The 26,221-nt window shown below is 44.7% G+C and overlaps 1 protein-coding gene across 6 annotated transcripts in view; it reads left to right on the forward strand.

Annotated features, from left to right (window-relative positions):
- Nucleotides 1-25,869, forward strand: part of RHBDL3 (rhomboid like 3) — a 148,820-nt gene extending 122,951 nt beyond the window's left edge. For 5 of the 6 annotated variants that reach the window (XM_077328746.1, XM_077328747.1, XM_077328750.1 and 2 more), the window contains 4 exons: nucleotides 2,913-3,025; nucleotides 13,667-13,767; nucleotides 23,681-23,741; nucleotides 24,345-25,868. In XM_077328746.1, coding sequence (XP_077184861.1) covers nucleotides 2,913-3,025; nucleotides 13,667-13,767; nucleotides 23,681-23,741; nucleotides 24,345-24,616 — 547 coding nt within the window. In that variant the 3' untranslated portion in view covers nucleotides 24,617-25,868. Of the gene's footprint in view, nucleotides 1-2,912; nucleotides 3,026-13,666; nucleotides 13,768-23,680; nucleotides 23,742-24,344 lie in introns of all 6 variants that reach the window. The other variant, XM_077328748.1, reaches the window with a different exon arrangement.
- The last annotated feature ends 352 nt before the right edge of the window (nucleotides 25,870-26,221 follow it).

Genomic DNA, 26,221 nt, shown 5'->3' on the forward strand with positions numbered 1-26,221 from the left:
AATGTCTTTAGCTGTTTCTTCTTTGAAGATCCTAATACGGACTGTATCCTAAAATAGCCTACCTCCTTCCCCTAATGCTCAGCTAGTTCAAACTAAAATCCCCTTCCCTATTTTACCCTTACAACAGCCCTGTGAGGTAGGTTGTGGTGAGAGGAAATGACTAGACTAGATCCACAGAATACGTTTTATCTCAGGACTAGCTTCAAAGGCCATTCCTAAGAACGGGCCCTGCAAAGGTCCCCTCCCCTGGCCCCTGGCCAGGCAGCTTAAGGTGGCTGTGGGCCGCAGCTTGCAGCCAAATCAAGTGGGGCGGGCGGGGCCTGGGCAGCTCGTTAGCAGGGCCAGGACAAAGCTCCTTAGCAGGCAGTCAGCAGGCCAAGAGGCCCTTGTCAGCAGGCCCAGCCTAGCAGGCCAAAAGGCCCTCGTTAGCAAGCCTTCTACCATGACCTTTTGCCCAGGGCCCTCTCACCTGCTGCTGGCTTCAGGCACTGAGGCGTCTGAGAGCAAAGAGGCTGGAGTCCAGGGACAGAGGGCAGGAGCCGCAGGGCAGGGCCAATCAGGGCAAAGCTGGCTGCACACTGATTGGCCCTATTCCAACTTGGACAGCCAGACACGTCCCATCCCCTAGGCTGTTTCAGAAATATATCAATGGATAAGGATGGGATTTGAACTTGGATCTTGTAGCATAACCACATTGTCTTAGATAAAGTTGTGCACATGGAGGTTGCATTAGCTGTCATAATAAGAACCACTGAGTGCTCTATCATCTATGAATTTGTCTAACATGAAGTTAGTGGCCTTCACTGTATCTTGTAGCAGTGAATCCTATAAGTTAACGATGGCTTGTCCATTCTTAGCCTCTTGTCAGCCAGTTTTACAGGATGCCCATGAGATCTAACATTAGAGAAGGAAGGAAATCACTTTCTATCTGCTATCTCAATTATATTCATAGGATTGGATCCGGCAAAAGTCCTTTTGAGGACCACAGAAGGGTTACCAAATTCCCTGGCATTCTCCCCTCTCCCTGACAGCTGTTTCTGAGCTTGGGAATGTTTATTTCTGTAGTTGCAGGATACACATGCTTACACTTTAATAACCCATACACTTTCAGCTTTTCCTTGTAGGTAAACAGTTCCAATAGATCATTTAATTTACTCTTTCTATCCTAGCCTTGTTGGCATCTATTAAGAGGCGAGACAGCCAGAACAGTACACAGTAGTCCAAATGTGGCTACATAACAGAATTAGACAAAAATATTATGATACCAGCAGTTTTGTTTCCAGTTCTTTCCATAATTATTATTATTACTATTATTATTTAATTTTTAGACCGCCCTTCTCCAATAGTTCTCAGGGCGGTTTACAACATAAATAGTTAAAACACCATAAAATCCCCATAAAAACCCCAATCATTCCCAGTACTGTGTTTACCTTTCCCACTAATGCCGCATACTTAGTTTGTTTCCTGGGTTGCCAGGAATTTAAATCCTATCAGCGTACATATGAGGGTAAGTGAAAAAGTATTGTTTCAAAGTCACAAAAACCTTTATTAAACAGAAACTATCAAAATGTGAAGCTGTCGTCTCCCAACATACCCTCCATCTAGATCTATAACATTCTGAAGGTGGTGTTTCCATCTCTCTGACCTTTCCCCAAAGGATTCTGCACTCTTCTATTTACACCACGTCAAAACAGTCTGAAGGGGCAAGATCAGGGCTGTAGGATGGATGGGGTAAGGTTTGTCATGGTGGAAAAAAATCCCTTGGTGCAACTTATCTTTTACCCACCAGTACAGTTTTCAGTTTTCTTAAAACTTCCTTATAATAAGCTTCCATGATTGTCCTGTGTCCTTCGAGAACATGGTTTGGTTTGTAATAAATGTTTTGTTTGGGATAAACCCGTGAATATATGAACTGGAACCCTAGTAGCATTTTCTCTACCCGAAGGAAGCTCAAAGCTTTTTGACATCTTCATGTTGTTAGGTTTACTCTGCAACCATGCTTAACCTTTTGTTCTTACATACACTGAATCTCTCTTGCCATTATATTGCCCATTAACCCAATAAGGAGATATCAGAAACTGGTCCCAAGTGATGCAGTGTCATCTGCAAAACGCACAGCTGCCCTTTGGCTCCAGAACAATTATGAATAATTTGAACAAATCATAGAATCATAGAGTTGGAAGGGACCTCCAGGGTCATCTAGTCCAACCCCCTGCAAGATGCGGGAAATTCACAACTACCTGCCCACCCACAGTGACCCCAGTTTCATGCCAAGATGATGCCCTCCCTCCAAAAAAACTAGAATCTCTGGCCAGTCTGGCTGGAGGAAATTTACTTCCTGACCTCAAAGTGGTGATTGGCATTTCCCTGAGCATATAAGAGAGCCACAAGAGCCAAGCATGGACACGATTCCTTCTCCCCAGCCACTAACAATTTGCCTAAATTCACTGAATCAGCATTTCTGTGAGGTGGCTATCTAGCCTCTGCTTTAAAACTTCCAAGAAAGTAGAACTCATCACCTCCTGAGGAAGCCTGTTTCAATGAGGAACCACTCTGTCAGAAACTTCTTTTAGATATTTAGCTGAAATTTCTTTTGAATTAATTTCATCCAAATGGTTCTTGTCCTATTCCCTGTAGAGTAGAGAAAACTCTACTCCATCCTCTGTGTGACAGCCCTTCAAGTACTTGAAGATTTAATCAAGAACACTGATTAAAATATGGAATCGGCCAACTTTTTTTTGATTTAGCATTTTAAAATAGCCTCTTGACAATTTTGCGCGCACACACACACACTCACACACACTCACAGTCCTAAAATCTAACTGGTGTTTATTCTGGCTCCGCATATAAAAGGTTTGCACTTGGCAAGTTAAATTAATGACTTTTTAATAATGTTATTTCCCTTTACCCAGGATTGAACACCTTGGACTTAACGTAGTTCTTCAGCTTTTGGTTGGAGTCCCCCTTGAAATGGTTCATGGGGCAGCAAGGATTGGGTTTGTCTACATTGCTGGAGTTGTAGCAGGTAAGTGTTATATCTGATTAGGCAGGCTGATACAAAACTTCATGAATTCATGGTGTGCCTTTGAAAGACCATGTTTTGCCTTGCTGAGAAAAGGGGGGAATCTCTCATTGAAAAGACACTGGGCATTTATCCTTGCTAGTATGAACATTCTAGCCATAGAGATAAAGTTATTATATCCTTGCTCCTGTTATCCTTTCCAGTGGTATGTGAGGAATGGATTTGTAAATGACATTTTGTGGAAGCAAAAACCCTTGCAACTCCAGAATTTGTCAGGACTTGTCCAGATGGGACAGTTGCTACCATGCACACTGGCGACCCTTGATCGCCACAGTTAACAGAGACCCCCAGGGACTGTGCAGTCACTCCTTCAGCTGCAAGCATTCTGGTTTGCTTTTAATGATGCTTTAAACTGTTTGCTTCCAGATGCTGCTAAATTTTGCAGACGATGCAGATGTAATGCAGAAAGACAGATGTAGTGAGAAGTTACAACAACTCCCTATCAAAGTCCCAGGAAATGAACGAACTAAATTAAAATTCTGTTAGAGTATTTCATCATATGTATGGAGCCTGTATATGGAGCCTAAAAAGTGTCCCTGTTTGTGGAGGGAAAAAAATGTAGAAAGATGTCTTTTTTTAATATACTGTTCAGTTGAAGTATAGGGAGTGTTCTGGAACAGGTTTTAGTATAGTAAGTAAAGAGCTCTGCCAAGAGTGGACTATCCAATAAAATAGTTTTCATTATTAACTACTGCACTCCCCCACATGCAGCCAGCTGGGTGACCTTGGGCTCCCCACGGCACTGATAAAACTGTTCTGACCGGGCAGTGATATCAGGGCTCTCTCAGCCTCACCCACCCCACAGGGTGTCTGTTGTGGGGAGAGGAAAGGGAAGGCAGGAATATCAGGGCCCTCTCAGCCTCCCCTCCCTCACAGGGTGTCTGTTGTGGGGAGAGGAAAGGGAAGGCAGTAATATCAGGGCTCTCTCAGCCTCCCCTCCCTCACAGGGTGTCTGTTGTGGGGAGAGGAAAGGGAAGGTGACTGTAAGCCGCTTTGAGCCTCCTTTGGGTAGAGAAAAGCGGCATATAAGAACCAACTCTTCTTCTACTACTACTATTTTCAGCAGCTTTGACTGCATTATAAAGCACAGCAACAAGTATAAACAAGCAAAATGTAATTGAACCATTCATGAGCCAAACTAGACAGGTATTCATTGTCATAGAAATAATGGTTGTGATGCTGGTGCAAAGGAGGATGTTTGAAATTAGCATAATGTGATTTTTAATAAGGTTGATAAAACGAGAATGATTTTCTACTTTTTGGGAGTTGAGTATAAAACATGCATCTAGATTTATGTAGTTAAAGAGAAGGTATCAATAATCACTTGAAAAGTCTTTCAGATTTGCTTGTAATCAATCTCATTTGCTATTTGTAAGATATTTCATTGGCAAAATTGCTTATGACAAAGTTGAACAATTAAATGTTCCTTCTTTAACATAGGCTTGTGTTCTAAACCTTCTAGAGCTGTCCTCGGTAAAGGGTTTATTGTCCAGTCCCTTTTCATGAGGTAAATTTCCTGAGGTATTTTTTTTACCCCAGCAATTTCTCTTCAAATCCTCATTTTAATTTCGGCTTCACATCTGTGTACTGTAGACACACTAGTTGTCAGCTGAAAGTTGCTGGTTGAAGGCCAACAAGGCAGCTCGCCAGTGACCAGTGAATCTATAGGTCCTCATGAACAGATTGATTTTTGTGTTTGTTCAGTATGTATTATTCATGCCCGGATCTCCTGCAGTTGAGAGGTGAAGGAAGTGGGCTTGAAGAAAGATCAAGATCTAATTAAAAATAAGAGTGGGAGCACAAAGGACAGGGGGGGGGGAATGATAGGCTAGCTGGGAGAGTGGTCAGCGGTCATACTTATTACTGTTTCCCCCTTTTCCATACATAAGTTAATTTCTGCTGTAGTGGACAAACAAAAGAGGCAGGAGGAGTACGCCTTATTGAGCAGCGATCAATCAAGAAGTTGTTCTGTGCCGATGTGAAAGTACAAAGAAGCAAGAAGCTGTTAATGTAATAAATGGATTAGGCAGCTCAAAATGGGGGTGGGGGTGGGGGTGGTAGAAACATCTTAATGAAAGCCCTTTTCAGTACAGTCAGTGAAGTTTTTGATTATCTTCTAGTCTACAGCTTCTAATCCTGTGACTGACTTAGCAAATGAGAATGTTGTATTTGATCTGGAATAAAGAGTCCACTTGCTTTCCCTTTACTATGGCTCTCCGCAGCTTGAGAGGGGTCTTTGGGGGAAAACATTTAAAGACCCCACCAAGCTGTTAATCCTCATGATTTGTTACTTTGGTGGGGGGCTTTCTCTCCCTCCCACCTTCGATGCTACATGTTCTTCCCCTATTCTACTGCAGGGTTGAGTGGTTCAATCTCACCCCACAGAGCTGTGGGCCCAGAACAGAAGCCAAGGCTCCCCACACCTTTACTACAGCCCATTGTGCCCGCTCTCCCCACCTCTTCTAGAGCCCATTGTATTTTTTCCTACAACGGGTTTCATTACTAGTGTTCAAAGAAACCACTGTTCCCCATTTTCATTCCTTGAGCAATTGCTGGCACTATTATCTGATCCTCCTTCTATTCTTCACCTCCCAAACCTGTTGTTTCCTTTTCTCATTCAATCCCTCTCCCGATTTCCTATAATGCTGCTCCTGCACTTTACTAAAATAGCCTTCACTAAAATAACTATAGAAAAAGAGTAAGAATCCAGTAGCACCTAAAAGACTAAAAAATAATTGTGGTCGGCTGTGAGCTTTCATGAGTCACTGCTCACTCCTTCAGTTATTTTCAGATCTGTGAGTGCCTCACAAAAGCTTATACTCTACCAGAAACTTAGTATTTAAGGTGCTACTGGACTCTCTTTTCTACTGCTACAGACAAATAGCCATCTTGAGCTAAAATAGCTAATAATTTCTGTCAAATGACCAACCATTGCCACATCTAAATGTGTTGTCTGTTCACAGCCTCCTTGGCTTTTCCATTGTCCTTGATAGTACCTCTTCTCCTGGATGTCTTAAGACTCTAAGATACTGCTATCAGCTGTTGCTTTCTGTCTACTAAATCAGGGGTAGTCAACCTGTGGTCCTCCAGATGTCCATGGACTACAATCCCCATGAACCCATCTGCTGGCAGGGGCTCATGGGAATTGTAGTCCATGGACATCTGGAGGACCACAGGTTGACTACCCCTGTACTAATTCACCCATTTGATATATTCACAGAGAAACTGCTGTCTGTTGTAGTTCCTTAGATTTCACTTCTTGGTTGCCCGTTCCTGTCACTGAGCTCATTAAACGTATACGAAGAAATCCAGCCATATTTCTCTGCTCCATACCTTTCCCTCCTCCTCTGAGTCTCCAGCTGCCAAGCAGATGTGTTTACATGATGCCAACTCTGTGTCTGATTATTAAGCGTAATATCTTTGCCTCCAAGCCTTTGTCCTCATATCCATTAACATAATTCCTGCTTTGGTTGAGTAAATAGAAAAGTTTCTCGGCTTTATTTTTGATTCCCACTTCTTTGTTCCCCATATTCACTCCGTCACCATTATATTTTGCCGCTCTATACAATACTGCAAAAAACACATTCTTTCTTGTGTAATACCAGCCACAGTCATTAAAAGGCTGTCATAGATATTAAACAGCTCTTCCAATTTTCCTTGGAAAGAACCAGCATGGTGTAGTGGTTAACAGTGGCAGCTTCTCACCTGGCGAGCCAGGTTTGATTCTTTGCTCCTTCACATGCAACCAGCTGGGTGACCTTGGGCTCATCACACCCCTGATAGTGTTGTTCTCACAGAACAGTCCTGTCAGGGCTCTCTCCACCACACCTACTTCGCAGGGTGTCTGTTGTGGGGAGAGGAAGAGAAAGTGATTGTAAGCCATTTTGAGATTCCTTCAAGCAGTAAGAAGCAGGGTATAAAAAGCAATTCCTCTTCTTCCTCTTCTTCTTCTTCTTTGCTTCCGCCTCCACCTCCTTTACCTGGAACCCTTGCCCTGGATTCCTGAAGCATCTCCCTTCTCTGTCTTCCTTCAAATCCTTCCTTTATGTGGAAATCTTTGCTCTGACTTAACCTCGCAATCCCTCACTGATCCCGAAGCCAGGCTTAGATCTCCCTGAGGTGTTAACTTGTGTCCGGGCTATAACTTTTGGGCCGGCGGGAGCAGGGGGGGTGGATGTGATTTTATCAGCTTTGCCAGATTTGCCAGCTGCGCCCAGATCTGGCTTAGCTCCTGCAGGGCTGCTGCATCATGTCTCTTCCAACCATAAGAAATGAAATAGTGCTTCAACATGCATTGTTTGACAGACTGATTCTCTTTTTGTAGTGATTTTGTTTTGTGCGGAGCAGCACTCAATCATACAGGCCCCCATTAGCAGTCTCAAATGGTACAACCCAGACATTTCAGTGAGACTTGTTCTGTCAGTGAGCTGGAGGCCTGATGCCTACATTTCTTTATTCATTTGTCTCTTCCATTCATCCCTTCTCCTGTACTTGTTATTTCCTTTGCCTTCCTCTGGACCCTCCACTGTCAAAATATAGATTCTAGGCTCCCACTGGAGAAGGAATCTTTTCTTGCCCTATTAACACCCACATCTCTCCCCCTTTCTCTTTGGCCCATTATTGGGGATTTGTCTAACACTCTGACAGTCTGATTTTTGTCACCTTCACCTTTCTGCTTCCTACATATTGTGCCATTGCAGATTTTCCCCTTGTTAGCTGTGGCAGACTGTGGTATTGGAAAGCTAAAAGTTAAAGGAGGAAAGGAAATAGCCCTCTTGTTAGAAGGATGGAGCAGGTTCTGAAAGTTGTTCCCATGAATGATCATAGGCAGAAAATATCTCTTTGCCAGCATGCAATTATTTCATAGCATGGGTGTGAAAATAATTTTGAATTGTTGAATTGCACCCACTCCTTGCTGCAATCAGCAGTACCATGGATACAAGCAGATGTAAATATAACACCACTGGCAACCACAAAAAAATGAACTGATGATATCATGTATTTAATAGTCAAGTTTCAAGTGGTATTTTGGGTTGCTGTACCCAGGAGGAAGACAGGCTAGTCGGTAGGGTTGCTGACAGGCCTGGAGAGAAATGCTCTTCCTATTTAATAGAAGGTTAAATGTGCAGCTGAAGGTTTTCTTGATACTGAGGTAAACAATATCACCTGGTAAATAACACCAATAAACCATATTAAAGGGAGAGGATGTTTTCCCACCAGGCAACTGGCATCCCTTCTAGGTGAAAGCCAAAAAACAAAACAGGGGACACAGTGTGTGACACTTGTACAAAAGAACAAAATCTACTGTGTAAAGACAACACCAAAAGAACAGGTACAATGTGAAGAAAAACTTTTCTCAAATGCTTTGAAAGCACAAACAATACTTTAAAATGTTAACAAGCCGTAGGAATGCCACTGGAAATTCCAAAATCCAAATGTGGAACTGGTAAATCCTGCATTTCACTTGTGAATACTCCCTCAGTGGACCCCAACAAAACTTTGCTGCACAAGTGCCTAAGACCACTATATAATATTCACATACTAATGCATTTCTTCATAGTTTAATGTGACAGCTCTTCAAACTATAAAAGACCATAAGGAAGGACACTGAGGAACTATTCACAAGCAAAACACTGGATTTACCTCATTTGAATTTTGGCATTTCCAGTGGCATTCCTGCGGCTAGTTAGAATTTTAATGTATGGTTTGTGCTTTCAAAGCATTTGAGAAAAGCTTTTCATCACATTGTACCAATTCTTTTGGTGTTGTCTTTACACAGTGGATTTTGTTCTTTTGTATAACCCTTCTAGGTGGGCATGCTGTCTGAAGCTCTGACCATGAGGCTGGGAGTTCGATCCCAGCAGCTGGCTCAAGGTTGACTCAGCCTTCCATCCTTCCAAGGTTGGTAAAATGAGTACCCAGCTTGCTGGGGGGTAAATGGTAATGACTGGGGAAGGGAATGGCAAACCACCCTCTATTGAGTCTGCCATGAAAACGCTAGAGGGTGTCACCCCAAGGGTCAGATATGACTCGGTGCTTGCACAGGGGATATCTTTACCTTTTCTAGGTGGGCAATTGGGCTAAAGAGCAGGAATAAATCAAGGTGTGGAGTACAGGAAGGGAGGAAGCAGAGGCAGAACAGAGGGAGGGCACAAAGGGACAGATGGAACAAGGTGGAGGCCAGTGGAGAAGTGAATGCAGTTTTTCCTCTCAGGTCTCTATGTTATATGTAATTATTAATTGACCTTGATGAGGGGTCACTATGGCAGAGGTAGTGGAGACTCAGGTCTGGGAATATGCCTCCCCTTCACCTGTGAAAAAGAAAGTTCAGGGCAGCTCACAAAAATAGCACAGAATACATCAATCAGCAGTAGATCTGTTTACAGAAGACAGGAAAAATCCTCTAAAAAGGGAGGTCATCATTATATCAAAGGCCAATGGTATAAACTTGAAATCATTGTTAACCCCCTTAAAGAAGACTACCTTTCACATCCTCCTGGGGACAATGGTCTCCCATTGGAGATTAAGAGCCTGTTCCTAATGAATTAGGGCATTTCCAGGGGCAAAAATTTCCAGTAGGCTAAAGTTTTTCTGACAAGGGATGGGGCAGCAAGCATACGCAATGAGGAACATAACTGTTACACAAGTTCATGTCAGGAGAAGGACACTTAGGTATTTGGGTCAGCGATTGTGAAAGGTTCTCACCCAGCACACCTTCCTTCCAAATGAGGTACCCCCCCACACACCAGGACTAATTAATCCATGTAACACATGTAGCATGTGCCATGGGCCCTGCACAGTGCCTTTCCCATATGGATCAGGGCCATAGCTTCTATCCTTCCCCCCATTCCCTCTTTAAGGATACTTGGAGTGACACCCTTTTTGACTATGGGGGGCCCCTCTGCCCCCCGGCTTGGCGATTCCTGCCACAATTGTGCTCCACTAGGGCCCCACAAATCTTTAAACCACTCCTGCACCCCCCCCCCTTTTTTGAACAGCTATTGCCCCTGGTGTTTATTGCTTATTGCAGAGGATTTCAGTGTGTGAATGTCATTTTTGTTAGAGGATCTTCAAGAGCTGCCATGGACAATGCCAGCATCCAGTTTGCTCTTCTTTGCCTTGTCCTATAGAGAGATTCAAGTGGGTGGCCATGTTGGATTGAAGCAGCACAACAAAACAAAATCAGAGTCCAGTGGCACCTTTATAAGTTTTATTCAAGGCCTATAGAGGGCGCCCAAGATCACACTTCAGTGACTGCCATGAGGTCATGGCATTCAAGACTTGGGGGAGAAGCAGGCTTCCTGCCAGTTACTATTTTGAGAGGCAAGATAATAATGGCTAACCCTGGAGAGACCTGCTTCAGATCCTGTGACCCTGCTGCCACCTACTACAGAGGTTTTTAAAATTTTTAAACCACCCCGCTCTGCAGAGCAGGTTTGGGCCAGTGTACAACGTATCAAATTCTCAGTATAGAGTTCTGATAAAACAATAATAATAATAAAAACAGTAAATCTTGAGGGCTCCATTATCCGATCTCCTGGGCCTTGTTCTTGCACCGATATCTTAGGCTGCCATCAGTGGTGGGATACTCCGGAGAGGGGGAAGGGGAGGCCCATTTGATTTCATTTGCATGCTCTGGCCTCAACCTTATGCCTGCTTGGATAGGGCCATTTTGCAGGCCATGCAGAACTTTGCTGGTTCTGTCAGGGCCCAGGTTTCGACTGGCAGCCAAGGGAGAAAAAATGGAGGATGAAAGAGAGATACAGACACAACCTTTGAGTTCCTTGAAGGAAGGGTGGGGTAAAAATCAGATTGAAACATTTTGTGAGGGGAAATGGCCTGCCTCGGCCCACCAACAATTTCTACCTACTTGAATGAAGCATCTAGCTTTTGCTGAATCCACCTAGGGAAAACCACAATGCCGTCTGAATGACATGATGCGTCTCTTGAGAGGCTCCAACATCTGTCTCTTGTCAGTTCACCTCTCTAACTTTGGACCAGCTCATTTGTCTACATATTCTGCCTTTTGCTTCCCATCTGACTCATCAGCTTTAGGTTTTTGGAAAGAAGCCCAATCTCCATCTATACAGGAGCGCTTCAAAGTCTTACATGTTGATTGCATCCTCAAGATGCGGCTACAATTCAGATAATGACTGTGGATTACCGGGATAGTAGTAGATCTGTCACGATGTCCATAATTGTGGAATAATTACTGAACCAGAAAAGTTCCCATGAAAGTTGTGTCTGTATTACTTGCTCTGATTCTCCAGTACTTCTAGTCACAGGTTCTCTTTGTTCCCTTCTATGAGTTTATAAAGCGGAGTGGGTCGGAGCCAGTAGACGATTTACATGGATGAGAAGGGTAGCAATTTTTCCATCCTCCCTCCTTCTGCTGCCCATCTTCAACTCTTCTTTCTCGGTGTTTGTGAGGATTCCCTGTAGGGTCATTTTGGATTGTAGGAGGAGGCAAGAAAGTCATGCTTGACTGATGGAAACCTGTGTCTGGGTTCAGGCAAGCATCTTGGGTGAGAGGCAATACATGTATTCAAAACACAGTCTGGGGTCAAAACACAGAGATTCCAAGCGTCGGGCCAGAAGGGCATATCCAAAGAGCACAGGCCAAGCCATGGTCCAGAAGGTCAAACACACTGTGACCTAGAACAAGCCAACAGCCGGCATGCAAAGTGTTGTGGACAAGTTGCTTCCAATCTGACGTGCCCTTTTCTGAACAGGTACGGCTCATCAGTGGCTGAGCAGCTGACAGGGGCAGCCAGCCCTGATTTTGTGGTGACTCAAGCTCACAGGCAGATGGTGCCAGCTCTATGCTACAGTGCCAATCCTGCACCCCTCTCTGGGCCCATCTTCTGTTTCAGATCCCAGGCAGCAAGACATGGGGCGTGGCATGTTGGCTTCAGCCCTAGACTTTCCTGCTGCACCTGACAAAGTCTTTTCTTCAGCATCTGAGGCCTTCCTTCAGCATCTGAGGGCTGGGGCAGGCTTCCTTCATCTCCTTCTTATCCAAGGAAGCATCAACATGGCAACCCCTTTAGCCAGTGAAACTTTTGGATGAATTTAGGCCAGCGTCCTATATCTAGTAGAGTCCGGCTTGAGGGCAGGTGTGAATTCCTGCCATTTGGGCATAACTCGAAAACCCTGAGATATTCAACAAAATAACGTGTTTTTAGAAAAGAAATCCTCCACCCCCTAACCTCCACAGACTGACAGATGTACATTCACACTGTCCTTGTGTTGCCATGGAGTCCTGGCATGTAGGAATTATTCGCTTGACTTTAGAGTTGTGTCTAAATGGGAGGACATGTGAATCTCAGGGAAAGTTCACCTAATATCTCTGTCACATGTTCTCTAAAACCAGTTTTATTTATTTTAAAAACTTGTACACTTTTTTACATTGCAATTTTAATTTTATATAGCATTCCTAGAAATGTCACAATAAAACACACAAGCACAGTATCATCACAATACCAATGATTTAGCCTGAAATAGCTCTTCTCCCACAGAGATGGAATGTGGTTTTCCTGTAGAGTCATGAACCCTAGCAGAGTCTTTCCATCGTGGGCTGCTTCGGAAAGGAGATGTGAAGAAAGTAAGCCAACAAAGGGCTCAGTGAAAGGCAGAAGAAAGGCAGAAAGTAACGGTGATAGAGGAGTAAGTGAGAGAAGGAAAGAATGAAGGAAGGAAGAGATAATGGAACAATCCCAAAAAAATTTTTCCCTTGCACTAGGCTCTTGTGCAGGGAGAAAAGCAAGAAAAAGACCCTAGTAAGTAAGCCCTTGTGCTGTATTCCCACTAGTGTTTCTGTTTGCACAACCAATTTCAGGGTGAATTTATAGTGAGAAAAGCACTAGATGTTGCACAGGAACTCATGCAAGCAGAACCTTGCAGTCTTCAAGCAAAGGTTGGATACACACTTTTCCTGGATGCTTTAGGACGGTGGTCCCCAACCACCAGGCCACAGCCCGGTGCCGGGCCGCAGCTCCCTCTCTCTCCCCCCCCCCCCACAGTAAGAAACTTCCCAGGCCGCAAGCAAATCGGCCGCAAAAGCGGCCGATTAGCTTGCGGCCTGGCAAGCTTCGTTTTGTGGGAGGGTGGGGGAGAGGGAAGCAGGTCCGCTCATTCGCAACGCGCATGCGCGGCAGTTTCGCGGCATGCACGGCCGCACGATCGCCCTCCCCACCACCGCCGGTCCGGTGCCTTGGAAAGGTTGCGGACCACTGCTTTAGGTTGCTTTGGGCTGATCCTGCGTTGAGCAGGGGGTTGGACTAGATGGCCTGTATGGCCCCTTCCATGATTCTAACCATGCTTTAGGTTTCTCATTTGTTCTCATTTGTACTGGATCTGCATTAGTGTGTTTCCTTTCAGCCAGAGGGCTGTCGTGGTTCCAGGTATGTAGATGTCCTGGAACAGTCAAGTAACAGGAGAGCAATTATTGCATGATGAAGTGGAAACCTGGAAGAGCCCCTCCCAGAATGGCGAGTCTGCAACCATTAATGCATGAAAAATAAGGGAGAACATTTATTCAGCAGGTCTTTTGTAGTAAAGGTCTTTTTCCTCTTTTCTCTTAAGGTTCTCTGGCAGTGTCCGTTGCTGATATGACTGCGCCTGTTGTGGGCTCCTCTGGTGGGGTGTATGCCCTCATATCTGCCCACCTAGCCAACATAGTAATGGTAAGTGCTACAATAAATAGTGATACGCGGGGGAAGTAGAATCATTGGCTTTGTACGATCCATCGAACCCGGAGATGTTTGTGTCACAGCTGGATTGGTCTTTTGAATTCAACAATAACATGTACCCTCAGCATCTGCTTATATTGTGTTTATTAATTCCTTTTAATGGAGCTTTCTCTAATTATGGGCAGCTGTGCAAAGGCCCCCCATGTATTTATATTACAAATGACTGCGTTCATCTGTTGATTCATTATTTAAACTGGATAGGGAACCAAGCCTAGTTTTACCATGGATTTGTACATAGTATTCTGAACCCACATCTACCCAACAAACGGAGAATGATTTAATGCTCACTTTGTCCTCTAAGTGTCCTCTAAAATGCTCACCTTGTCCTCTAGGTTTCCAGACTTCCCTCCCCCTTGGGAAGTCTGGAAACTGTAATAATGTGCAGGTAATAAAGATAAAGGTATCCCCTGTGCAAGCACCGAGTCATGTCTGACCCTTGGGGTGATGCTCTCTAGCGTTTTCATGGCAGACTCAATACGGGGTGGTTTGCCAGTGCCTTCCCCAGTCATTACCGTTTACCCCCCAGCAAGCTGGGTATTCATTTTACCGACCTCGGAAGGATGGAAGGCTGAGTCAACCTTGAGCTGGCTGCTGGGATAGAACTCCCAGCCTCATGGTCAGAGCTGTTAGACTGCATGTCTGCTGCCTTACTACTCTGCGCCACAAGAGGCTCTGTGCAGGTAATATAGATTTAAAAAAAAAACAGAATCCCCAATAGCTGTCCAGTTCTAATGAAACCAAGGGAGAGGGTTGGGTGGACTAGGTCTAGCATGGGGCGGGGAGAAGGGCAGTTGAAATAGTATAGCATCCAGTCAGACATAATAAGACTGGTTTCGGTTGGGGAGCTGTGTTGGTCTGAAGCAACAGAACAAAGTTGGAGTCCAGTGGCACATTTAAGACCAGCAAAGTTTTATTCAAGTTTTCATGTGCAGGCACAGTTCTTCAGATACAGAGAAACAAGAAGTCTTCAACCATTACACTCAGTAGAGATCACACAGGTTATATATACTTTGAATAAAACTATGTTGGTCTTAAAGGTGCCACTGGAGTCGAATAATAAATCTGGGTCAACCTTGATACACAAGGTAGAGATCATGAATTCAGCACCCTGGACAGATCACAAACTCCCCTTTCTCCTCCTTTACCTCTCTCAGATTGTTTTCCCTGCCTGAGGGTCTTTTGAACTGCTCTTATTGTCACTGCAACCCTGAAAACATTCACAGCAGCAGTTATTCTTCTGCGCAGAGATTTACTCCGTGCTACCCCCTCCTGCCTGCCGTCACCCACCCTGGCATCACTGGCAGCCTTTTAACCATTTTAGAAATTATTATCATCAGCAGTCAGGATATCTCTAGGCTGTGTTTAGACTAGAGCAATATACAAAGAAAAAATAATTTTAAAAGCACTAAGCCTACCTGTGGTGGGGGTAAATGGCCAGCAAGAGCAGAACTGATGCCAGATGTAGACAGGGAGGTGCAGAAATCCACATCTTGCCTCCTGCACTTTCCCTAACCTTCGTTGGGTACAAGCTTTCAGTAAGATCATACTAAAGCAGATTTGGGAAGGATCATAGGTAAGATGGAGAAGACCCAAAAGGTTGATGGAAGCACAACAACCTTGGGCAGAAGCCAAACTTAAATCCACTGCAATTGGGGATTCAGAGCAAAAACTCCACTAGGAAGCAGCCTCAGGGTCCACTGTCTTGCTGCAAAGGGATTGATCGTAAAGATTCCAGCAATAGTCTGAAGGCCCATGATGTGACAGTCTCCCCAAAAGAGAGCAGGTCTTGGCTTCAGTGCCTGGATAAGAAACCTCTTGGGTGGCCTATATTAGCTCTTTGAATTGCCTGGTGGAAACAAGGCAGGCTAGGAGTGAAATAAGTTGTGATAACAGATCCTGACTTGCCATCTAGTACTCTGCGGCCTTTCCAACAGCTTATACTGGATGTGTTGTCTCTGCTGATGTGCAGAGCCTGAAGATGAAGTACTGTGAACGCTGGCTTTCATTCTGTACTCTAAAACCCATCACCCACCCTCATCCCTGGCTCTCTGAAAAATTGTGATGATTGGACTTTGATGCATGGATTGACTATTGTCACATCTGGCTTGGACCTCAGATTGGCCTCCTTCTTCTGCCCTTGTTCCCTCCTTCAGTCTATATATTATTAACTGGTAAAATCACATACATCACAGACACATATTCTGAGTTTACTAATTTTAATGGCAGTCAGGACTTCCAGGTGTTAATTCTTTTATTGAGAAAACCACCATTGGTGAGCTCCCATATCCAACCTCTCACTAAACTGGGCAAACAGCCTGACGTGTGGCAGTTTGTACCCCCCTCCTTTTTTGTTTTACAATAATGTCGTGTGGAAGGTTGCCCAGCCATTTGAGTTCAACTTTATATAGTACAACAGATTGCCTCCGCAAAGCATGTTCCTCAATTTCATACATCCCTTGTCCGAGCATGTACAGAGTAGCCTCAGTCCAATGTGGAACTACAAGCTCCTATCCTGGTTCAAGGAGGGAAAAAAGCAGGTAAAGGTAAATAACCTTCAAAAATGTTGCTCAGGAACCTTCAGCTTTTGTAGGAATAAATCAATGGGAAACAGATTAGCAGACAAATTATTTTAGGTGATTCACTATGTCAAATTTTTAATCTTCTGTTTTCTCCCAAAGCAGGATTTAGAACCATAGAGTTGGAAGGTACCTCCTGGGTCATCTAGTCCAACCCCCTGCACTATGCAGGACACTCACATCCCAATCGCGCATCCACTGTAGAAGAAGAAGAAGAGTTGGTTCTTATATGACGCTTTTCCCTACCCAAAGGAGGCTCAAAGCGGCTTACAGTTGCCTTCCCATTCCTCTCCCCACAACAGACACCCTGTGAGGTGGGTGAGGCTGAGAGAGTGCTGATATTCCTGCCCGGTCAGAACAGTTTTATCAGTGCCGTGGCAAGCCCAAGGTCACCCAGCTGGTTGCATGTGGGGGAGCGCAGAATCAAACCTGGCATGCCAGATTAGAAGTCTGCATTCCTAACCACTACACCAAACTGGCTCAAGGGGGTGTAACCTGCCACCCCCTTGAGCCTTCACAGAATCAGCCTCTCTGTCAGATGGCTATCCAGCCTCTGTTTAAAAATCTCCAAAGATGGAGAATCCACCACCTCCCGAGGAAGCCTGTTCCAGTGAGAAACCACTCTGTCAGGAACTTCTTCCGGATGTTTAGTCAGAATTTCTTTTGAATTTGTCGGTTTGCCTGTCAATCTCTCTCTCCTTTATATCTTGACCTTCCTTACGGGAGCACAGAATAGCATGTGTGGTTCTCCTCTACTTCTACTTTATACTACTTTATACTCACAATAACTCTACAAGGTGGGTTAAGCAGAAGGGAGGGTGTAATTGGTTCAGTGAGCTTCATTACTTGAGCGGGGTTTCAGACCCATTCCTACTCAGGAATTTGAACCACCATGCCACACCAGGGGTTCTCTTGTAGGCCACCAGAAATGGCAGATCCAAATTTCCTTAGCCTAAGAATCTTCTTGTACTCCTGGTTTTTCATTTGTTCTTACTTCATGGCGATGAGAGGGATTCTTGCATAACGGACTGCATTTGCTGTTGCATCCAAGACAATCTACTCTAGTCTAGTCTTGCTTGCTTGAATTTTTCTTATTGCTGGAGGAGGGATTACCTTGGCTCCTTTTTATTTTTCCTCATGCCCTGGGGTAATGGAAAGAAATAAAACTGTCCTCGCTTTCAGAATGAAATGTTCCTGAATATAAATAATCTGAGACTGAGAATAAGGCATTTCACTCAAAGAGAAGTCATAGAGGGGAGGGGGGGGGTAGAGAACTGAAGCAAAATGCATGACAGTGAATAGAAGAGAAAACACAACATGTATCAGCAACATCTAGAGCCTTCTCGCTATATTACTTATCTCTGTGAAGGCCTGGACAAAGGAAAATGAGTTTAGTTTCCCTTGCATAGATTGCATTTCTTTCAGCTGCTAGGATGATTTATAGACAATACGCACACTCCGTTTTAAGACATATATGGGAACATAAGTTAATGGAATTTAGCTTGCTGCCTGAATCACTAGCTTGAGGGCACATCTGCATGGTGGTTTGAGAGTTATCAGCGTACCCAATGCACAGTTGAGCCCAGTTGCCATAGATGTCAGTGCCCTGCTCTTCTACCGTAATGGTAGACCACCGTCTGCTTTGACCCTATTGGTGAAGTCAGGTCCATTCCTCATCAGCATCATTTGGTTTGGTGTAGTGGTTAGGAGTGCGGACTTCTAATCTGGCAAACCAGGTTAGATTCCACCCTCCCCCACCTGCAGCCAGCTGGGTGACCTTGGGCTCACCATGACACTGATAATGCTGTTCTGACCGAGCAGTGATATCGGGGCTCTCTCAGCCTCACCCACCTCACAGGGGTGTCTGTTGTGGGGAGAAGAAAGGGAAGGCGACTGTAAGCCGCTTTGAGACTCCTTTGGATAGAGAAAAGCAGCATATAATAACCAACTCTTCTTCTTCTTCTTCTTCTTCAACATGCACTTCTGGTTTAGCATTATGGCACTGATGGGAAAATGGGATGCTATCGTGCTGTGTCATGTGACAACCAGCAGTTTTTTAATTAATATTTTATTATGTTTAAATTATGTGTCAATGTGCAGAATAAGACTTCTCACCCTTAGCACATCTCAATGTAACATTTTTACAGCTATTACAATAATTTAAAAGCTAGCATCATCAGTAGCAGTCTGAAATTCAGATTCCTGATTTATGTTCCTTTGAAAGCAAATGTGAACAAACTCATTTTACCTTAAATGTATCAGTAGAAATTCTGACCTTTTTCAGTTTTCTATATAACTGAGTTATTTTCTTTATAATTTTGTGTTCCAGATTCTGGTTAACCTTTTAAATATAGACCTGGAAATGTTGGGTCTTCTTCAGAGATGAGATAAATAGCTATGCCAGATGGATAAAATCCTACTTCTCCATTAAAAAAAAAATATCACTAGCTTCAAAGCCCGGGCCTTAAAAGGGTCCCCTCCCCTGACCCCTGGCCAGGCAGCTTCAGGTGGCTTCAGGCCGCAGCCTGGGATAGAGCTCCTTAGCAAGCAGTCAACAGGCCGGGAGGCCCTCGTTAGGAGGACCAGGCTAGCAGGCCAAGAGGCCCTCATTAATAGGCCATGCTTAGCAGGCCAAGAGGCCCTCGTTAGCAGGCCTTCCACCATGACCCTTTGCCCAGGGCCCTCTTCCCTGACCTGCTGCTGGCTCCAGGCACTGAGGTGCATCTGAGAGCAAAGAGACTAGAGTCCAGGGACAGAGGTTGGGAGCTTCAGGGGCAGGGTCAATCGTTGGCCCTATTTCAACTTGGTTGGCCCTAATCCAACTTGGACAGCCAGACCCCCAGGCTGTTTCACAAATATATAGAGGAACCATGGATATATATAACCTATCCATAATGTAGAAGAATGTTTATGGGATTCCATCATTACAAAGCAGAGTAAAGTCTCTGCTGACGTAGGACAGGTGTGCCACTTTATGACCATTTATGCACTGGAGATTTCATGCCAGGCTCGAATTTCAGTCATGACAGGTTGCCCCACCTCTTCCTGCACCCACATGGGGGAGCATTTGGTCCGGTGTGCCTCATCCACCCCGTATTTATGCTCCTCCATGGGAGCTGGGGCAGTGAAGTTCCCAGTGCGTAAACGGTCTATCAGAGGCCCTGTGTACTGATCCCTGTGTGCTGTTCTAAGCTGCTTGATACTTCTTGTCTGTAGAAGTTAAGAGGGGAAACACATAGAGGCTGTATATATTTTCACTGGGAAAAGGGTCTGTGAATAAGTTGTGGTGGAGGAAAAAAAATGTTTTTCCCATGGATATTTAAAAGTTCAATGGTTGAAATTAATGATTGAATCCTAGATTGCTGCTCCCGTTTCGACTGAAATTAAAACATGGTGAATTTGGGTGCTGCTTTTCAGTGTGAAGTACAAAAGCAGGTTGCAAAGACATGAAGATTGCAATGGCTGAAACTCCAGAAATGTATGCTTGAGCTTCCTTGTCTTGAGACATTTGGTTATTTCAAGCCATGTACTTGTATTATGCAATTAACAGTAGGAGGGATTGAGGAGGGAGCAATTACCATATAATTTCTCTCTTTCTGAAGTGTTGTTCACTGATTCTACAGATGATCACTATCAGTTGGTGTGTCTGATGCTGAGAATCTGCTGGGATCCCCAAGTACATAATTTAACAGCAAAAAAATGGCCACAAGGAGTCCCAATATGGATTGGGGGTACAGTGCTGGGGAAAGAGGTCAACTCCAGTCGGAAACATTCCCCATGCTTCTTTAATTCTCAAAAGGGGAGGTAAAAATGATGCAAGGACCCAGTTGAACTCTGATATTTATATGATTTGGTTTAGTCTCATGGAGTAGAAGCCCTCCCGGAGTTACGTGTGTTATTTAGAATTGTACAGTGTGAGATTTTTTGTTTCACTTACTCCTGATTTTCTTGGCCACTCAACTTTGAGGAGAGTGCTGTGACAATGGTGTCCAGTTATTAACAAGAGGTCTAAAGGTGTGTGGGAGTGGGTGGGACAAAATAAACCCAACAGAAACATGCTGATTCAAAATTTCCTTCCAGATAAAGATTGCAGCAAAAGTGGTTTCAGTAAAATCAGTACAATTTCAGGGAAAAACAAAAACCCCAAACAAAAATGAAATGAAAACTAAAGGCACAAAAATATGTGCAGAAATCAGGGAATAACCAAAGCAATATAGGACCAGAACCAACAACAACAACAAAACATGAGGAAAAGCCTCGCATGAGCTCTCTGGTCCTGAATCCAGTGGCTCCCATCCCTGTATCATCATTTTGTTAATACGGTATATGGATGTCATTTTGAACCGACCCATATCTGCTGTGTAAACCTAAAAGTAGTCTAAAGCTCTGCCCATGAGGCTGGGAGTTCAAGCCCAGCAGCCGGTTCAAGGTTGACTCAGCCTTCCATCCTTCCGAGGTCGGTAAAATGAGTACCCAGCTTGCTGGCGGATAAATGGTAATGACTGGGGAAGGCACTGGCAAACCACCCCGTATTGAGTCTGCCATGAAAACGCTAGAGGGCGTCACCCCAAGGGTCAGACATGACTTGTTGCTTGCACAGGGGATACCTTTTTACCTTTTTATATATAATGACATGCCCAGGGCAAGCCAGGACTGTTCCCTCAGGCAAGGCGTTCATTCTGTGAGCCACCCTTGCTTATTAACTTAGTGTGCAAATATTGAATAGGGGATTTAAGTGTGTGCTGAGTAGGTATATAGATAAGAGAACAAAGAACTTAACTAGGTCTGCAGGGACGCAATTTAGATTATCCGTGTGATCAAGTTCCTTGCCGAAGCTGCTTGCCTGGCCCCTGTTTTTTCCAGTTTTGGGCACTGAGCCAAGACCACTTTGTTCACTCCGGCTGAGTTTGTGAATGCCTGGGCACTGCATATTGGTTCACTGAAGATGGCGGGAAGCTACAGGTAGATTTACTGAATTCACTGCATGGATTTTCTCCTTCCCTGTCTTTCTTCCGTGACGTCCGAGTTTCGGCCTCTAAACTTTACATGCTGCAGAAGTTGCAACAAGCTTTCTGCTGGAAGGATATTGATGCTTACTTATTGATCCTCTGCAGCTTCTATACAATGACATGAAGCCTTTCCAATTTCCTGCTTGGGAAATCACAGTACACACTGCAGGATCTCCCTTTTATTTCAAGCAGAGAAATTGATAGGAAAGAAAGCAACATCAGGTTACCCTGGCGTTCCACCAGAATTACCACTCATCTCCAGCCCTGAGAGATCAGTTCCTCTGGAGAAAATGGCTGCTTTGGAGGAAGACTTCAAGGCATCACACAACCCTGCCGAACACTCTCTCATCCCCAGACTTTGCCATCCCCAAACACTAGCCTCAAATCTCTAGAAGTCTCCACAAGCTGGAGCTGATGGACCTAGCTACACATAGCAGCTTGCAGAGGGGGAAATAGTAGCCTAATGCTGTTGTATTCAGACCTCCGGACAATAGTCCTACCTGTATAATCAGACCAAAGTAAGGCCAGAAGACGGATCATCAGTAAACCTTCTCAGTCCTCCCGGCATAAATCAGTGAACTCCCAACTTACTTATTCTGATGTTGGTTGGATGAAAGCTCTAAAGTTTGGGGGAACTAAACCTCTCTTCCTTGTTAGATGTGGTGATGGCCACTACCCTAGGCCTGGTTTCTGAATGCAGAGGCAGAATGCTGAGGTGGTAGAGTGGACTGTACCACTTCAGACTCTACGGGTGGGTTACATATTTCAGATGCATGGTAACAATTCCATGCAGATGGGAAACTTCCAGAGCATGCAGAGGACTCTGCTAGAATCAGTGTCAGTGATATGTCTGTTTTAAGTTTTCTGATAGTTTTTACATGGGGAAGTGTTAAAAATGAGACTCAGTCTGCTGTCTAGTGGTACAGGCCATTCCGCCGCCTCATAATTGCCCCACCTTATTCTGCTGTTTATGTAGATAGGGCTTTGATAGCTTTTAAAATCAAATTAACCAACTCATGGAGGATGTTGGGCTTTTTAATGATAATTAGGCATAATGCCATGCCCATATGTAGCAGAAGAATACCTGTGAGCACCGACAGCTGTAGACATTCTGGGCTGGAGAGTTCTCTTCATCACCGCATTTCTCTCCTTGGCCACTGTGAGAAACAGCATGCTGGACTAGAAGGTGGTTTGGTCTAACCCAGCAAAGCTGTTGTGATGTTCTTAGTGATCTCCACAATAGCAGAATGACCAACAGTCTTAATTTACAGGACTTAATTTACTGGCCAGAGGCTTTTGGTCATTCTGCAAGTGCAGATAATATCTTTCAATTGTCAGTTGCTCTTGGCTCCATAGTAGTGGTTTGGTATAGCTGTGTGACTGGAGAAAGCATGAATTTGAAAGGAAGGAAGCTGAGACTGAAGAAGTCTACACAGCTGGCGGACTGGAGCCTTTGGTAGCTGGTAGCAGTGTGAGGAAGTACTTGTTGGCGTGAGGACAGAGTGCTAGAAGTGTTCATGTTTCCTCTCTGAAATGTTGCTGGGGAGTGTGAGGACCCCAGCCCAACATCCCCACCTGTTCCAGTGGCATCTTGGTGTAGTGGTTAGGAGTGCGGACTTCTACTCTAGCGAGCCGGGTTTGATTCCCCACTCCCCCACATGCAGCCAGCTGGGTGACCTTGGGCTCGCCACAGAACTGATAAAGCAGTTCTGACCGAGCAGTAATCTCAGGGCTCTCTCAGCCTCCCCTGCCTCACAGGGTGTCTGTTGTGGGGAGAGGAAAGGGAAGACGAATGAGACTCCTTTGGGTAGAGAAAAGCGGCATGCAAGAACCAACTCTTCTTCTTCTGCATGCTTTTCTCCTCACGGCTTTACTGCAGGCATCAGCGAGACAGAAATCTGGTATAAAAGGGAACAAACATCTTTTTTTAAAAGTGGCTGTGCATTCTTACGTAGTGCAGGGAGATTAAGCTGGGACTCCCAACCGGTGTTTATCACCCCCCTCTTCTGGCCAGCAGCACTGCTGGGGAAAGAAGCAGAAGGAATTGATTGACTCAAGACAGCTAATCCTTCATTTTATTTCTCTCTGCTGTCAAGCATGGTAAATCAAGAGAATGACAAAGGCTACAAAAGGTGGAGCAAATCTACTCCGTTCACGGGGGTGGGGTGGGGGGAGAACTATATCCTTGATATTCCAACCTGTTTCCAGACTCCCGGCAACTGAAAAGTTTAACTGGGCTTATTTTTTGTCTCCATTCCCCAGAACTGGTCTGGAATGAAGTGCCAATTCAAGCTGTTGCGCATGGCTCTTGCCTTGATCTGTAGTAAGTATCCTTGTAGGTTTGCCACACATGAAATCCCACTTTGCTCTCGTCTTCATCACTAGTGTGCCTGCTCCCTCCAGGGTTACTTGGGTCCCATCCTTTCCTTAAATAAGAGATTTGAAGGCTGGAATTTATAGTGGGAAAAAAGCTCAGAAAACAGAGTCTGGGTTCCATCATTTGTATTCCTGGTCCAGTCTGAAGCAAAGCACGCTTTCGGGATTCATTCTCTTATCAGGACAAAACTGATTCATTTAGGATACAGGCCTGGCTCTAAGAAACAGAAACCCCCCTGTGTCAATTTCCCATTTCCTCCTCTTCCCTAATGCAAAGCTCCAATTGCTTCACACTGTTATACCATCACCCTGTCCAATTACCTGCCCCAATCAATATCAAAGAGTAACATGCAATGTGATGACATCACAAGAAATGCAAATTCATGCTTTGGAAGGAGAGAATCTGACATAAGGGTCCATTTGGGCAGCAGCCCTGTGAGGCATGTAATGCTAGTCTGGAACATTTATGTCTGAATAACGCCCCCCGTATAAAGTGGGAGACTCCTTGCAATGGCCTAATATCTGATGTATTGTTTCTTCTCCCCTCCAGTGAGCTTTGAATTCGGAAGAGCCGTGTGGCTGAGGTTCTACCCATCTGCCTATCCTCCTTGCCCACACCCAAGTTTCGTTGCCCACCTTGGTGGGGTAGCCGTTGGCATCACCTTAGGTGTGGTCATTTTAAGGAACTACGAGCAAAGACTCCAAGACCAGTCCTTATGGTGGATCTTTGTATCCATGTATATGGTATTTGTTCTCTTTGCCATCTTCTGGAACGTTTTTGCCTATAGTCTGTTGGACCTGAAACTACCTCCACCTCCTTAAGAGTCAGAGTCTATGGACTTGTACAGAACACATGGATGGCTTCATTCTGGCAGCTCCGTTGGAAAGAATCCAACTTGAGGATTTATTTTTGTATGAATATCACTGGATATAAGCAAATTCATCTTCTGGAGAGACACATAGGGGGAAAGTGTATCACACATCTGGGATGTGACCATATTACTTAAAAAACTTGCTTAAGTGACAGCTGGTCAAGATAATTTGTTAGGACAAAGTCTGGGCATAGAGATTTGCTGGTATCGCCGCCAGAGCCTAGCATTGTATCTCTATGCTCATGCCACTGGCTTGATGCTGGTCTTCTGTCCAGCCCTATAACTGGATACTTAACTGTCACATACTGGTGAATGTTAACGCACACAGTGAAGTTTTGTTTGGGTGGAATATCTTTCCCCAGGTTGATCTTTCGTCCACTGCATTTGTGATTGAAAGTTTACAACCCCCCATCAGATTCCATGGAGGAAATTTGCCATGGCTGATGAGATAGTCAGCTGTGGCAGGGCAGCTTCCTTGGCCTTTCCCTGACAGTCTGGACTGTTCTGTAGCGCCCAATGGGCCCAGACAGTTCAGCCAGGTGAGTCAGTCGCAGGGAGGCTCTTCCATAAAATCTTCCCAAGGCATCAGCAAATAGGGGTTCTTAGCCAGTGGCAGAAGCAGATCTTCAACTGAAAGATAAACCAAATTGATTTTTTTAATGGTGCTTTAACCAGGTTGCTAACTGCAGTTGCATATTTAATTTGATTAATACACAGTGTTGGCTGCATTTCTGCTTCTAGAAGCATACCATTTCAGAAGAGGTGGGCAGACCGGTTTGTTTTGGGTATTTTGTTGACAATCATGTTGTTTTCTTCTTCCTCCTCCCATTGTTCTTGTGCACTCTCAAGCAGCATCTGCTCTATGACCAGACAGACAGAGCCAGATCTCTGACACTAAAGATGGTACCCCAGAAAGTCACACCTCTCTAGAACTGAACAGATGCATCTGGATTTCTATGCACACAATAGAACAGAGATCACTATTTTTGTTTTTGAGATTTTGATCTTACGGACTTGAAAAAAGTGTGTTGGCAGCACAAAACCCCTGCTCAGTTTTTGCTTTAAAAAATGAATTCCTTCCTTCCTTCCTTCCTTCCTTCCTTCCTTCCTTCCTTCCTTCCTTCCTTCCTTCCTTCCTTCCTTCCTTCCTTCCTTCCTTCCTTCCTTCCTTCCTTCCTTCCTTCCTTCCTTCCTTCCTTCCTTCCTTCCTTCCTTCCTTCCTTCCTTCCTTCCTTCCTTCCTTCCTTCCTTCCTTCCTTCCTTCCTTCCTTCCTTCCTTCCTTCCTTCCTTCCTTCCTTCCTTCCTTCCTTCCTTCCTTCCTTCCTTCCTTCCTTCCTTCCTTCCTTCCTTCCTTCCTTCCTTCCTTCCTTCCTTCCTTCCTTCCTGACCCTGGATATCTATGTTCAGATTAATGGAGCTTCAAAGGCTTCTTGTGGGAAGGCCTGGTATGAATGCGGTGCTGGGGAAGCAGAGGTTATCTCCCACCCACTGCCATTTCCCCCCTTTGGAATTTCCTGTCTCCCCAGCTTCTTAAAACCCAAAGAGGGGGAGGAA

Source organism: Paroedura picta, chromosome 3 (assembly GCF_049243985.1).
Source record: "Paroedura picta isolate Pp20150507F chromosome 3, Ppicta_v3.0, whole genome shotgun sequence".
Classification (NCBI taxonomy): Eukaryota; Metazoa; Chordata; class Lepidosauria; order Squamata; family Gekkonidae; genus Paroedura; species Paroedura picta.